The 12,621-nt window shown below is 37.0% G+C and overlaps 2 protein-coding genes across 8 annotated transcripts in view; one reads left to right on the forward strand and one right to left on the reverse strand.

The window, feature by feature from the left end:
* LOC147222814 (radial spoke head protein 3 homolog) overlaps positions 1-12,621 on the reverse strand; it is a 65,079-nt gene that overhangs the window by 1,911 nt on the left and 50,547 nt on the right. For 2 of the 5 annotated variants that reach the window (XM_086166882.1, XM_086166881.1), the window contains exons 2-9: positions 7,626-7,735; positions 2,756-2,809; positions 2,468-2,549; positions 2,228-2,369; positions 1,977-2,122; positions 1,266-1,469; positions 620-782; positions 361-447 (exon numbers count right to left, since the gene is read on the reverse strand). In XM_086166882.1, the coding sequence (XP_086023008.1) occupies positions 361-447; positions 620-782; positions 1,266-1,469; positions 1,977-2,122; positions 2,228-2,369; positions 2,468-2,524 (799 nt within the window). In that variant the 5' untranslated portion in view covers positions 2,525-2,549; positions 2,756-2,809; positions 7,626-7,735. Of the gene's footprint in view, positions 1-360; positions 448-619; positions 783-1,265; positions 1,470-1,976; positions 2,123-2,227; positions 2,370-2,467; positions 2,550-2,755; positions 2,866-4,457; positions 4,517-7,625; positions 7,736-12,621 lie in introns of those variants that run through there. The other 3 variants (XM_086166880.1, XM_086166879.1, XM_086166878.1) reach the window with 3 other exon arrangements.
* On the forward strand, positions 5,965-11,513 carry LOC147222815 (hydroperoxide isomerase ALOXE3-like). Of its 3 annotated transcripts, none has more exons than XM_086166875.1 (15): positions 5,965-6,004; positions 6,192-6,358; positions 7,547-7,751; positions 7,855-7,936; positions 8,050-8,169; positions 8,299-8,402; positions 8,695-8,867; positions 9,479-9,622; positions 9,753-9,956; positions 10,121-10,207; positions 10,320-10,486; positions 10,584-10,705; positions 10,797-10,897; positions 11,013-11,183; positions 11,266-11,513. In XM_086166875.1, the coding sequence occupies exons 2-15, from the start codon at positions 6,212-6,214 to the stop codon at positions 11,443-11,445; spliced, it is 2,007 nt and encodes a 668-aa protein (XP_086023001.1). In that variant the 5' UTR covers positions 5,965-6,004; positions 6,192-6,211; the 3' UTR covers positions 11,446-11,513. The 3 variants fall into 3 exon arrangements, with proteins under 3 accessions (XP_086023001.1, XP_086023000.1, XP_086023002.1); XM_086166874.1 differs by having other exon boundaries at positions 5,993-6,044; XM_086166876.1 differs by lacking the exon at positions 5,965-6,004 and having other exon boundaries at positions 6,072-6,242.

Raw genomic sequence — 12,621 nt, forward strand, 5'->3', positions numbered from 1 at the left:
TGGGACAGCAGACAAGATCAAACATTTGGTTAAATCTCAGCAATTCATGAGATACCACACAGCTCAAGTCTTAGACCCAATAGATGAAAACACCACCAACTTAAGATTGTATTGATATTTTGAGAAATTGGTTTTATCTATAGAATAAGAAATTGTTAAATTTACGAAGACAAACAGCTTTTATTCAAGAATTATTTGATGATTATCCGTGCCTCATATCTAGCATGTCTGATGTAGTTATCCACTGCTACTGCCGTGGCAGGCATACTTTTACTTACACTAAACTAATCTAAATAAGTGATGACCATCTTTTTATAAAACTCAAAGAAGAAAGACAGAGAAACTGAAACTATAACTTACAGTCTAATATGTGTGTTGTTATGGCTCTCCTCTCCAGAGAATTGCTCACCTCACCCATTAGCCAGCAGGAGAAATTATTCTCAATATCTGCATGTCAGACACAGTTACTTGATATCAGTAGAGCCAAAACCTTCATGTAAATGAATGATTCGATCTTTTGCTAACAGTTTCTATTTGACAAATATTCATTAAGCAAAATGGGCATGTGCAGTGATGCATCAAAAGTAGTATGTGCGTTGTGCAGAAAAGGAACACTCGCCTTTCTGTATGGGGTCATAGAAGTAGCCATGGTTCTTCAGTGAGGTAAGGACAGTTGGTAGAAGATCAGTCAAATACTGCTGGGTGTATGCCCGGGCTGCAATCTTCTCCACAGCCTCTCTTTCTTTCTGTAGTGCCTCCTTCTGCTGGGCAATTCTATGTGCCTTAAGCCAGAAGCATATTGAAAGGTATGCATTAAAAAAACTGCAATATGCAGACAATAAAAGCCTTTTTCAAGCCTTTTTTGAACTCCTTGACAAAAGCTTATTAGAAGCTGTAAATCTTAAGATACAGAGTGAATCAAGCAGTGTGTCTTTGGAAATGGGAAATGTTATAAAATACTATATCAATTCTTCTTCAATTCAGATTTAGATACTTATCCAGCAATAAAAGTAACTTGTGTTGCCAAATTGTTTTTTTTCTACCAACAGAGCCTCACAACTATTCCTTTAAGAAATCATTTGTACCTGAAATGTTTGTTATGTGCTAACTGTTGAACCAAAGCTTCAAACCTAATCCTTCAGTGGATGTGAAGGATAAGGCTTTAGAGCTGGCTTGGGACAGGTTTTTCATTATAATGGGTATGACCAAATATAACTTCATTAAAAATAAAGTAATTTGCATATAAATCTTGAAAAATTACATACTTTTTCTTCACTGCGTCGCCTCTCAACCTCTTGAAGCCGTTGGACTTCAGCCAACTCAGCGTTTCGAAGCTCCAAAAAGACTTTCTGCTGGGCCCTAAGATTAGCCAGCTCCTCTTCTTCCATCACCTCCAGCAGAGACTGCTCGATTGTCTTACCCACTAGGACCTCCAACACCGGTTGAACTTCAGTGCTAAAGTCAAAAAGCTGCAGAATAAGTAATAATTTTATATCCTTTCTGAATGTATAAAATCTCATGACTCCCATGACATAATATGTTAAAATATGCATTTTGTGCTTCATTATTTGATTTTATTTCTAAAAATTTCATTTGCCTTCCTTCTGTCAGATTAAGCAAATCAGTAAGTTTTGACTGACCTGTTGCCAACTTTCTTGATTCTCCTGTCTTTTTTGATTCACCAGTCTCTTAAACTCTTATAACTAACAAAAGATATTTTACAATCTTTTACACAACGATTGAGTTTACAAAGAGAGAAAAAAGGAGATAGGAAAAACAAAGAAATGACCCCAAGTGCTACAAACAGTTTGCTTTTCAACATTTTGTTTTCCAATATACTTAGAGTGTGTCAAACAACAAGGGCTGAATATTCAATATTTCTATTGAATAGAAAAGTAAGTTGAACATCAAGTGATACCCTTTATATAAAGAAATTTTACTGTATAAAGTTTGGGGCATTCTGCCTTGACACATACCTCTCCCTCCTCTATTTGTGTCCCTACATCTTTTCCAATTTTGGCAGGGATGAAGAGTGGAGTTGCAGGTCTGTCCAGAAAGCTGTCAGTCTGGCATTCAGTATCTTTTGCTACGATGATATCACTCAGTTCTTCAAGATACTGGTCTGAAAAAAGACAGGCATGCATTAAAGATGGAAGCACACAGGAGAAACTTGTATAAACTAATTGCAGAGGGAGGAGCTCCCTGTATATCATGAGAGTTGTGTCACCCGTTTGTATATCAATGTGTTTTCTGCCCTGCACAGCCTCTGGTGTCCTTGACCTTAACTGGTCACGGGTCCTTCTGCGAGCCACCATCCTCTTCCTTATTTCTTGCTGTCTTTGGATTTCCACAGCATCGATTCGAGTCATCTGTCACAAGTTAATGCATGGTTTGAAAAATTCATATGAATGAATAAATAAATAAATGAATAAACAAGCAGTTCTTGACAAACAACATTAACACTTACAGCTGGTGTGATGTGTTGGGCATAAGTGTTCCCTCTTACAACACGCCGATCATACATAATGTTTCCATAGTTACTCTGTGCTCTACATTGACAAGAGAAAATGCAGTGCAATAAACAAGATTTCCAAAAGGTTACTTTTAGGATGTTATTCGTTCTTGGCTCAAGGATATAGCTTTGAAGATTTGCTTGGTGATAACATTAGCAGAGTATTTCAAAAGCGCAGGGGGTGTAAGTAGAGCGTAAAAGTTATATAACAAAATATTATTGCGTTCGTAAAAGGTAACTTACTGTTCTAACGGAACCTCCCTGTATTTTGTTCGGTTCTCAACAGGCCTCGGTCTGCTTGAAAAGATGTAAGCGCCATTGTAAGTTCTCTGATTGTGATGAACAAACGCCATAATTAAGAATGGGTAAACACTATGTGATTTAGCCTGTGGCGTCGCGGAGGCAACAAGCTACCTTAGCAACTGTATCCAGGAAGTGCGCAACACTTACGTCATCACTTTTCAAACCAAACCAATTAGTTTTAAGCTGGGAAACTACTTTTATATATTGCTGTTGCATACAGTGCATATATTCTACATATCAGCAATTTCCGCTTTATGATTGTCTTCGTCATTTCCGTTAATCTCTTGACCTTGTGTTGCACAGACATTTCAACGTCTGTGCAACAGAACGAGGAACAAAACAGGAAACAATAGACAATAGATAATGATAGATAATAGTTTAATCTCGTAAATACAACATTGATTAATTGATTGATTGATTCATTCATTCATTCATTCATTATGTAACTTATCCTGCAGTCATGGTAGCAACAGGTCCCTCACCAGCCATACAGCATCGCTGGTCTCACCACTGTCTTTTATAACTTTTCTTTCATTCTGGCTGATAGTCTTCTATCGCATAGAACCCCTGACACTTTTCTCCACCCATTCCAACCTGCTTGAACCCACCTCTTTTCTACACTCTCTGCTGCTTTGGACTGTTGACCCAAAGTACCGGAAATCCTCCAACTTCTCGATCTCCACTCCCTGTAGCCTCACTGTTCCACTTGGGTTCCTCTCATTCACACACATATATTCTGTCTTGCTGCGACTAATCTTCATTCCTATCCTTTCCAGCTCCACCTCTCTAGATTTTCCTCAACCTGTTCTCTGCTCTCACTACAGATTCCAATGTTATTTGCAAACATCTTGGTCCATGGAGATTCCTGTCTAACCTCATCTGTCAGCCTGTCCATCACCATCGCAAACAAGAAGGGGCTCAGAGCTGATCCCTGATGAAGCCCTACCCGTACAGCACATTGCACCATGGTCTCAAAGCTAACGTGTCCTGCAACAGTCTAATATACTTCTATGCCACTCCAGACTTCCTCGTACAATACCAGTTTCTCTCTTGGCACCCTGTTATATGCTTTTTCTTGGTATACAAAAACACAATGCAGCTCCCTCTGGCCTTCTCTGTACTTCTCTATTAGCATTCTCAAAACAAACACTGCATCTGTAGTACTCTTTCTTGGCATGAAGCCATACAGCTATTAACAGTATTTACTCTATTAACTGTAACTATAACTTCATTGTATAGCTCATCAACTTTATCCCTCTATAGCTGTAACAATTCTGACGAAAGACTGTGAAGAGGATCATCAGAACCCCACTGCCTTCTCTGCAGAGCATCTACCATTGCAGTGTCCACAGGAGAGCTGCCTCTATCGCCAAGGACCACGCCCACCCTCAACATAACTACTGCAATTTAAACTGCTCTCATCCTTGCACCTGCACTTTGTGAATTGCACATCAAGCTGCACTCAATGTTCCGTAAACGCTTAAAAGAGTGTGAAGAATAAACATATTTTAACATATTTAATACACATATTTAGTTTGTAGATCGGTTTTCATCCTAAATTCTATTCATGTATTTCTCAAAGTTTGACTTAATTTGCGTGAGAATTTATTTTAAGAGTTCAGAGGAAATGTCTCCCTCTTACATTTAAACAGGATGCTGAACTCTTGCATTTCCAGGCCACATCAGCATCAGCACATATATCTACAGGAAAACTAGATTAGTCACCTTAAAGTTCACCTGGGGAGATAAATATAGTCAACATTGCAACTTAAAAAGTCTGAACCATGAAATTTAATTTGGAGGAGGCATGGTTAAGGGAGTTAGAGCAGTCATTTTTCGAACCGAACATTCAACCGTGAGATTCCTGCATTCCTCTTAGACTTTCAAAATGTTGTTGAGCAAGACAAGTCTTCCCATTTCTTAAAAATGTCTTTCTTTTCTCTCAGTCATTGCTGGATCAAAGTGTGCCAAATGGAAAAAGCTCAATGAGTAGTTTCTACTTTATTTATTAATTTGAGGTGAAGGATTAAATTGAAACACTGAGCCAAATTGCATAATTTTTATAAGCCAAGGGGTGTTTCTCTGTACTTGTTAGATATCACTGTTTATTTTACAAAATAAATTATAGTATCCTGCTGAAAAGACAAATATTTAATTGGCCTGTGGCATTATCTTAAGAATAATATCAAAATTCCCTCTCACAAACAGAAAGTTGGCAGTGCTACAATTCCATGTATCTGCAGGTACATGCAATCATGGTATTGGTTGGGGCAACACATGATTTGAATGCATGCAAAGAATGCATGTGTATGCGGGTATTTGTGTGTATCAACGAGTGTATAATAGATAAATCTCAACATTGCTGACTGAACTGGTGGAAGAGCAAAAATGGTTTTTAAAACAACATGCATTACATTCTGTTGTTTGATTTGATTTTAAACTCTGTTGGTTGACTCGCAATTTTGTTTGATTTGGAATATATTCTGTTGTTTGCAATGGTGATCAGCTGTGTAATTTCTTTCTGTGTCCACTAAAAAGAGTGGTCCTTATGTTGAATGCAAAGTGATGTTTGATCAGCTGGTGGAGTCTCTGCTGTAGCTGCTTTCCCTGCCTGCTAAATAAACCATTGATGAGATTCCTATCAGGCATCAGTGTTGCAAGGTAAAAAGTTCAAAAAATGCTGTCCCGCAGCACATTGTCATGGGAAGGGTTCACTCGAAACTGGTCACTAGTCTCATATTCATACTGATGGAATAATTTGGAGTTTCAATTTGATCTGCTCTGTGGTTATGGTTTGTCAGTGGCCACACATGCAGGAAATCCTACTGTGTCCACAAAGAAAAGCCCTATAAACTCCAAATAACCATTTAATTATTTGCGCTGAATTAAATACTTTTCATCAGCAGCCAACTTCAGCATAAAACATTAACCATTTGTATAATCATTTTTCTGAATGTAAGGGCACATTCTATTGCATTTAAAGAGAAAGAGCATGTAATCCAGACATAAACAGGTATGAAAGAAAACTTGAGGCATGAGGGCTCCCCTTCCATCAGGCCGTTAAAACTGGTTAAACAACAATGCCTTGTGTGTCATCATCTATTAGAGTGGGATGGGTTAAATCAAGAACTCTACTACTTCTAAGGTAGAGACAATGAGCAAATAACCTGTTTTGCAGTCCAGCGAAAGGTAATTTATTATTGACCTGTCATAAAGCAATTTGTACTAGGTGTGTCACACAAAATGTTTAATTTTACCAAGGAAAGTGTTCTGAGCTTTTGGATGCTTTATTATTTAGAATATACATATTTCTGGAGGCATTTGCAAAAATTCTAAAAGTCTTATCATTTTCTTTCTTTTTTTTTTTTTTTAATAGAGATATCCTTGGAGAACACCATGGCTAAGTATATAGTTGAAGTAACAACAGGTGAGTGGAAATATGCTGGTACAATTGACAACATACTCATCACTTTATTTGGAACACATGGGCAGAGTGAGCAAACTGAGTTGGACAACTTTGGCATCGATTTTACAACTGGACAGGTACGTCTTACCTAAAATGCAGATGGCAAGACTTTTTTTGGTTATCTTTAAACACATTTTATATTTGAATCAGACAAGTGTCTGTCCGATGAATGCCAGAGGAGATTTTATTTGCCTTATGGGTCTTTTATGCCTTATTATCTTGAATTGCATTTCAGAAATGAAGTAGCACCAAAGTAGTTTGCATTACATGTATTTGCTCAAACTATTAAGTAAAGAAGACAAAAATAACTGTATTGCTCTTTATACATTCATCATACATACTGTTTTAAATTATATAATATTTAGAAAGGGAACTATGATTAGTTGCAAATATTCTCCAGCAGTAACTTTGCATATGCTTGCATATGTAAACCATAACAAAAGTGCATACAGAAAAACTTAATGAGATTGATATCCAGAAAGAAATGTATAATTTTGAAATAAACAAGTGCTAATTTATTCCTTGTGGATTATTAATATAATAACTACTGATGCTGAAAAACATCTGTTGTCATAGAACCATAAAACTAAAATTATACCTGATAATTGTGACGATTTCAAAAGACAGGAGTATGCTGCACTTTTGCCCTGGTTGGGCAGTGTTTGTCAGAACTGTGTTGCTTCAGATTTCTATAGTCTCTTTTAGGGGGTTTAGTTTAATCAATAAGGCTAAAATAGAAAGATGAAAAACATCTATTTCAACTTAAAATCAGGAAAAATGTCAGGTTTATTCATCCACAGGTTTAGGTAGTCTTGTAAGTAATGAAAGCCTCAGTTTATGTAGAATAACACACACACACACACACACACACACACACACACACACACACACACACACACACACACACACACACACACACACACACACACACACACACACACACACACACACCACCTAGAGAATATGTATTTGAAAATATGTTGTCTCAAAATGCACTTCAACAATATTAATACTATCTTTCTGCACTGCTTTTAGTGTATTCTATTTTGTGATATCAGTTTTTTTGACTTTGTAGTTGAACTTATTGTTCAACTACTTATTGTTCTTATTTTCTTGAATAATCTGTGATATAAAGGATGGAGAGTAACCTTTTGAAACTGTTGAAAATGCACTATATATTTTTTTAAATGTATGCTTGAAAATGTTTGCAAAATTAATTTTTCAATACTTTTTAGATAATTTGGTGACTCAACTCTCACTTTTAGACAAGTTCCTACACCTTAAAAACAGGCACAACACTCGGGAAACTTCTGCTGCTCAGGATAGAGAAGACTGCCGCCTTACCTTTGCCAGAAGATGAGTGGTTCTGTTCAAAAGTAGTTGTGACTACTCCAGAGGGAGAAGCCATTCTTTTCCCTTGTTACAGATGGGTGTCAAGAGGAGAATGTGTGGAGCTGAGAGGAGGAAGAGGTCCGTTGTAAAACCCATAGTAACAAAATATGATTTAGAGAGCTACTTTTGTGGTGTGGAGGTCAGCTGAAATTTAATCAAATATCTGGACATTCTATCTCAGCCATGAAAATCTTTGAGGATAACCATTCGCTGTTGACTGATCACCGGAAAAAACAGCTCATGTCTAGAAAGAACATGTACAAGTAAGTATTCAGACATTTGGGATGCTGTTCGAGCTACAAGTACAGCCTCAGGAGCTGATTTTCAAAGATTTCTTTGTGAATTCAGGAAAGCTATTGTCTTTTCTCTTCTTTAGATGGAAAAGAGGGCAGTTCGGAGTTCCTCACTACATCAGTCTCACGAGATCCGAACTCCCAGATGAATACCAGTTCTCAAAAGTCAGATCATCTGAAATAAATCATACAAAAATGATGAGGTGACACTCTGGCCCTATTTCCTATTGAATCACATTTTTGCCAGCAACATTGCAATTTATTAGGTTTTAAACTAATGAGTTAATGGCAAGCAGTAAAATGCTGTTGACATTTATTGTATCTTACTTCAGTGGCCTGGAACTCTTGATTAAAGGGCTGGTTGGATCTACTAAAAAGTGGGAAAACATTGAAGCTATGACAAAGATCTTCTGGTTGAATAAGACGACAATGTCAGGTATTTGCTTGTGTGGTTTGTTTGGTTGTTTATGCAAAAATGTGAGTGCCTGAAATTCTCATTGCCGAACAGGTAATGACTATAAAAGCATTTCACAGTGCTAGTGTATTGTGGGACCAATTGCTCTTCAAAATTCAGTGACAACTGGTTTTACATTTTGAATGAAAGTATGTAAATTTATTTATTTAGATCATTGTTAATTTAAACCATAGTATATATGTTGACAAAGCTAATCTTCAGTCTACATGAAAACTGAATGACCAAAATGTAGATGTAATTGTCATTCTTCCAGAGTTTGTAAAAGAAAACTGGAAAAGGGATGAATTTTTTGGTTACCAGTTTCTGAATGGGATAAACCCCAACGTAATCAAGCGTCTCTCAGTGCTTCCTCCAAATTTTCCAGTCACTGAGGAAATGGTGAAGCCATTCTTGGAAAATGGAAGTTCACTCGAGCAGGAAATGAAGGTATGTAAGAAATGCAATCATTTTCGATGTCTGAGATCATTCGTACTTGTATCCCAGTGAAATAACATTACCCACATTCATTAAAAACTGATTTGAAATATCTGTTCTCTCTGTGAAAAAAAATAGATGGATGCACATTTCTGACATTTAAATTGAAAGAAAAAAGGAAAATGACTAGCCTCAACTCCATTTTGCTGATATACTTACCATACAAAGCACCTCAAAGAAAATAACAGAATGTTTAAATATTACAAGCTGTGGTCAAATGGTGGTCTTTAAAGAAGTGTTCGCAAAATGACTTGCACTTGAAATTTTAGTGTGACATTTTAAAGAAAAAATAGAATGTCAATCAGGTCACTTGGGCTGCGTTACAAGTGTAGAATAAATAAATTCAAAGTATTCAAAATTCAAATATCTGTTGGTTTTATCTTTTTCTGTTGTTTTATGGAGAAGCATTGGTGTTGTTCGGCTGAGTGTGTTTGGAAAGGAGAGCTCTGCAAATTTTGAGACCAGATATGGTTGCAAAGACCAGAAAACAACAAAAACGTCAGTTACAACAGTGCATGCTGTCTCAAACACATCTCAAATCCTCTCTTCTAACTCATGCATAGAAAGGGAATATATTCCTGTATGACCAGAAGAAAATGGAAGGAATATCCCCGAGAATGAACAACAGCAAGCGCTTACACATTACGCCTGGACTCTGTTTGTTCTATTTGGATACTGAGAACAAATTGATGCCGATTGCAATTCAGGTATTTGCCTAACAACAGTGGTACTTTTAAGTTCAGCTGAAGTCACTGTTTTGTTCACATACAAATTTTCAAATAAAGTCCTTCTGTTTCACTTAATTGTTATTTTCCTGAACTGACAATGTGTTTGCAGCTGCAGCAACAACCCTCTGACCAGAATCCTATCTTTTTACCAAGTGACTCAGAAACTGACTGGCTTCTTGCCAGAATGTTTATCAAAAATGTAGATTCCTTGGATCATCAAGTGGTTCATCACCTCCTCAATACTCACCTTCTTGCTGAGGTGTTCAATATTGCCACTGTTCGCTCTCTTCCTGAGATTCATCCCATCTACAAGGTAGCATTACAAAGCAGCCACAAAATAAGATTGTTTGTTCTGAATTGTTAAATGAAAATCTGAGCATTTCAACTGGCTTAATAAGAGAGGTGATTGTGGTAGGTATGCAAAAACATTAATTGATGATCCTTGCTAAGAATTTGAAATTGTGTTTTCAAATACAGCTGCTGACCCCACATTTCCTGTACACTCTCCACATTAATATTGCGGCTCGTGAAATTCTCTTAGGACCTGATGGGGTTTTGAGTAAGGTAATCATATTCAACCTTCATATTTGCACTCTGACTGTTCAGATAATCAAATTGCACCTTTGCTCATTTTCTCTTTTTAATACGATTAAAAACGTGTGTTGTGAATTTTTAGTGTTCTCTTGGACTTGAGGGCATCGCAGAGCTGATGGGGAAGTCTCATGCTGAAACTACCTACAGCTCCCTCTGTCTTCCAGACAACATAACAGCTCGAGGATTGGAGTCTATTCCCAACTTTTACTACAGAGATGATGGCCTGAAACTGTGGAGCATCATTAATAGGTTTATTCTCCAGTTTCTTTGTTTGTTTGTAGCTTAAGGAAATACATTTCCAAAAACATTGTCAATTAATTTTAATTTTTAATTTTCATTTTTCAAGCTTTGTAACTGGAATGATAGAGTACTATTATCCTTCCGACTGTGAAGTATGCAAAGACTCTGAGCTCCAGGAATGGATCCAAGAGATATTCACCCATGGCTTTTTGGGAAACAAATCATCAGGTATTTAACACAATCTAATGTAAATGAAGATATTAAAAAGCATTTTCAGGTATTGAATAGATCAATTAAATGACAAGGATGTTTATAACAGGAATTCCAGAGTGCTTCCATACTGTGCAGGAAGTGATCAAGTTTATCACAATGGTGATCTTCACTGTATCAGTTCAACACCCTGCAGTCAACAATGGACAGGTGAGGCAATACTTGAAAAAACAAATTCTTTAATTGTCTATTTCGTGTTAAGCATGATTTAGGTTCTCAGTGACAGAGACAATCTACAGTGACTGTAATCCCTTTTCAAATTTAGTTTGATTTCTACTCCTTCGCGCCAAATGCATCACTTCTGTTGCACAATGAACCGCCATCCACCAAGGGAAAGACAAACTTGGAGACAATTCTGCAGGCACTTCCAAACAGGGATGAGACAACAAAATTTGTGGCAATGGCATGGCTGCTTTCAAACAAGTATTCAGATTCTGTAAGTCTGATTGCAAATGAGCATACCGTTAAAAATCTTTCAGTTCATATGATTGCCTATACACTTGTTTTTATTTTGGTAGGTGCCATTGGGTACATACCCGGAAGTACAATTTGATGAGCCTGTCCCGAAGCAGATAATTGAAGAATTTCAGGTCAATTTGTCCAACCTGAGCAAAGCGATCACTGTTAGAAATTCACAGATTGAATTGCCCTACACATATCTAGACCCTGCTGGATTAGAGAACAGTATAAATATTTAAAAACTTTGACCTTATTGGTACTTTGAGGTGACGGTCATCCCAAATAAATTCTCCACAGTTGCAATTAAGTTGCTGATATCTTTTCAGTTGTTGTCTATGGTTCTGTGAGAAAGCAGGGACACTGTCATTATAGTGTATTGTATGTGTTTATTAGTTAGGATAAAGTAAGTGTGAATTGTGCATTGTGATTTGTACTTAGGTATTGGGATTTCAACCTTGTTATTTCTTACAGTGTGTGACACCAGGACAGCAAACAGCTAGTTTGCTGGATGAATTAATGATGAATTCTTTATTTTTTCAAGTAATATGTCAACTATCCTGCATCAAAAAAGTTTTGGTTAGAGAAAATCACAAGGTCATTACATGTCTTAAGAAACACATTCATCAAATGTTTAATCAATCAAAGATCTAAATAATATGATTTAAAAGCACATCATTTCTCATTAAAAATGCACCCAAAGAGATAGACGGAGTCAATAGAATACAAAAAATGGATGGATGGATGGATGGATGGATGGATGGATGGATGGATGGATGGATGGATGGATGGATGGATGGATGGATGGATGGATGGCTAACTGTGGTTGATCCTTAGAGCCTCAATGTCTGCATGAGGAAGATGAGGAAATATCCAGACTACAGGTAGAGGGAGGAAGATGTATTTGCATTTCAGTCATACTTCAACAAAAATATAATATTTGACATCGATCTCAGTTCATTCATGATAGTATGTTATACAGGATGATTCTTGCCACATGCAAAAAACGGTTGTATGCATCTTTTCCTTTTTTTTTGTCACATTCACATTGGGAACGGTTTATGCTTCACTGTGATTTTAGGCCATTAATGCACATTCTGTTTAAAATAGTGCATACATTTGAGTTGCATGCTTTTCTGACCAAAATGTATAAATACAGACATTTCATGGGATAAACAGGGAAATGTGTCTTTTTTGGTGCCCATGCATGTTTACAGTTTCCTTATTTTGTAACATTTTCACAATCACCCCATTCATCATTTGCTGAATGATATGTGTGGCGACCAACCAGACCAACCTCCCTGACCAACCAGAGCCTCTCTCAACTCCTCCCTGAAAACTATATCGCACTCTTTCCCCTTTCAGCTTCCACTACTCCGGCTTCTCCTCTACCTTTTTCCTCTTTACCTTTCTTTTCA

The sequence above is a fragment of the Fistularia commersonii genome, chromosome 20 (genome assembly GCF_037954325.1).
Source record: "Fistularia commersonii isolate RoL2024-O1a breed Wild chromosome 20, RoL_Fcom_v1.0, whole genome shotgun sequence".
Lineage (NCBI taxonomy): Eukaryota > Metazoa > Chordata > Actinopteri > Syngnathiformes > Fistulariidae > Fistularia > Fistularia commersonii.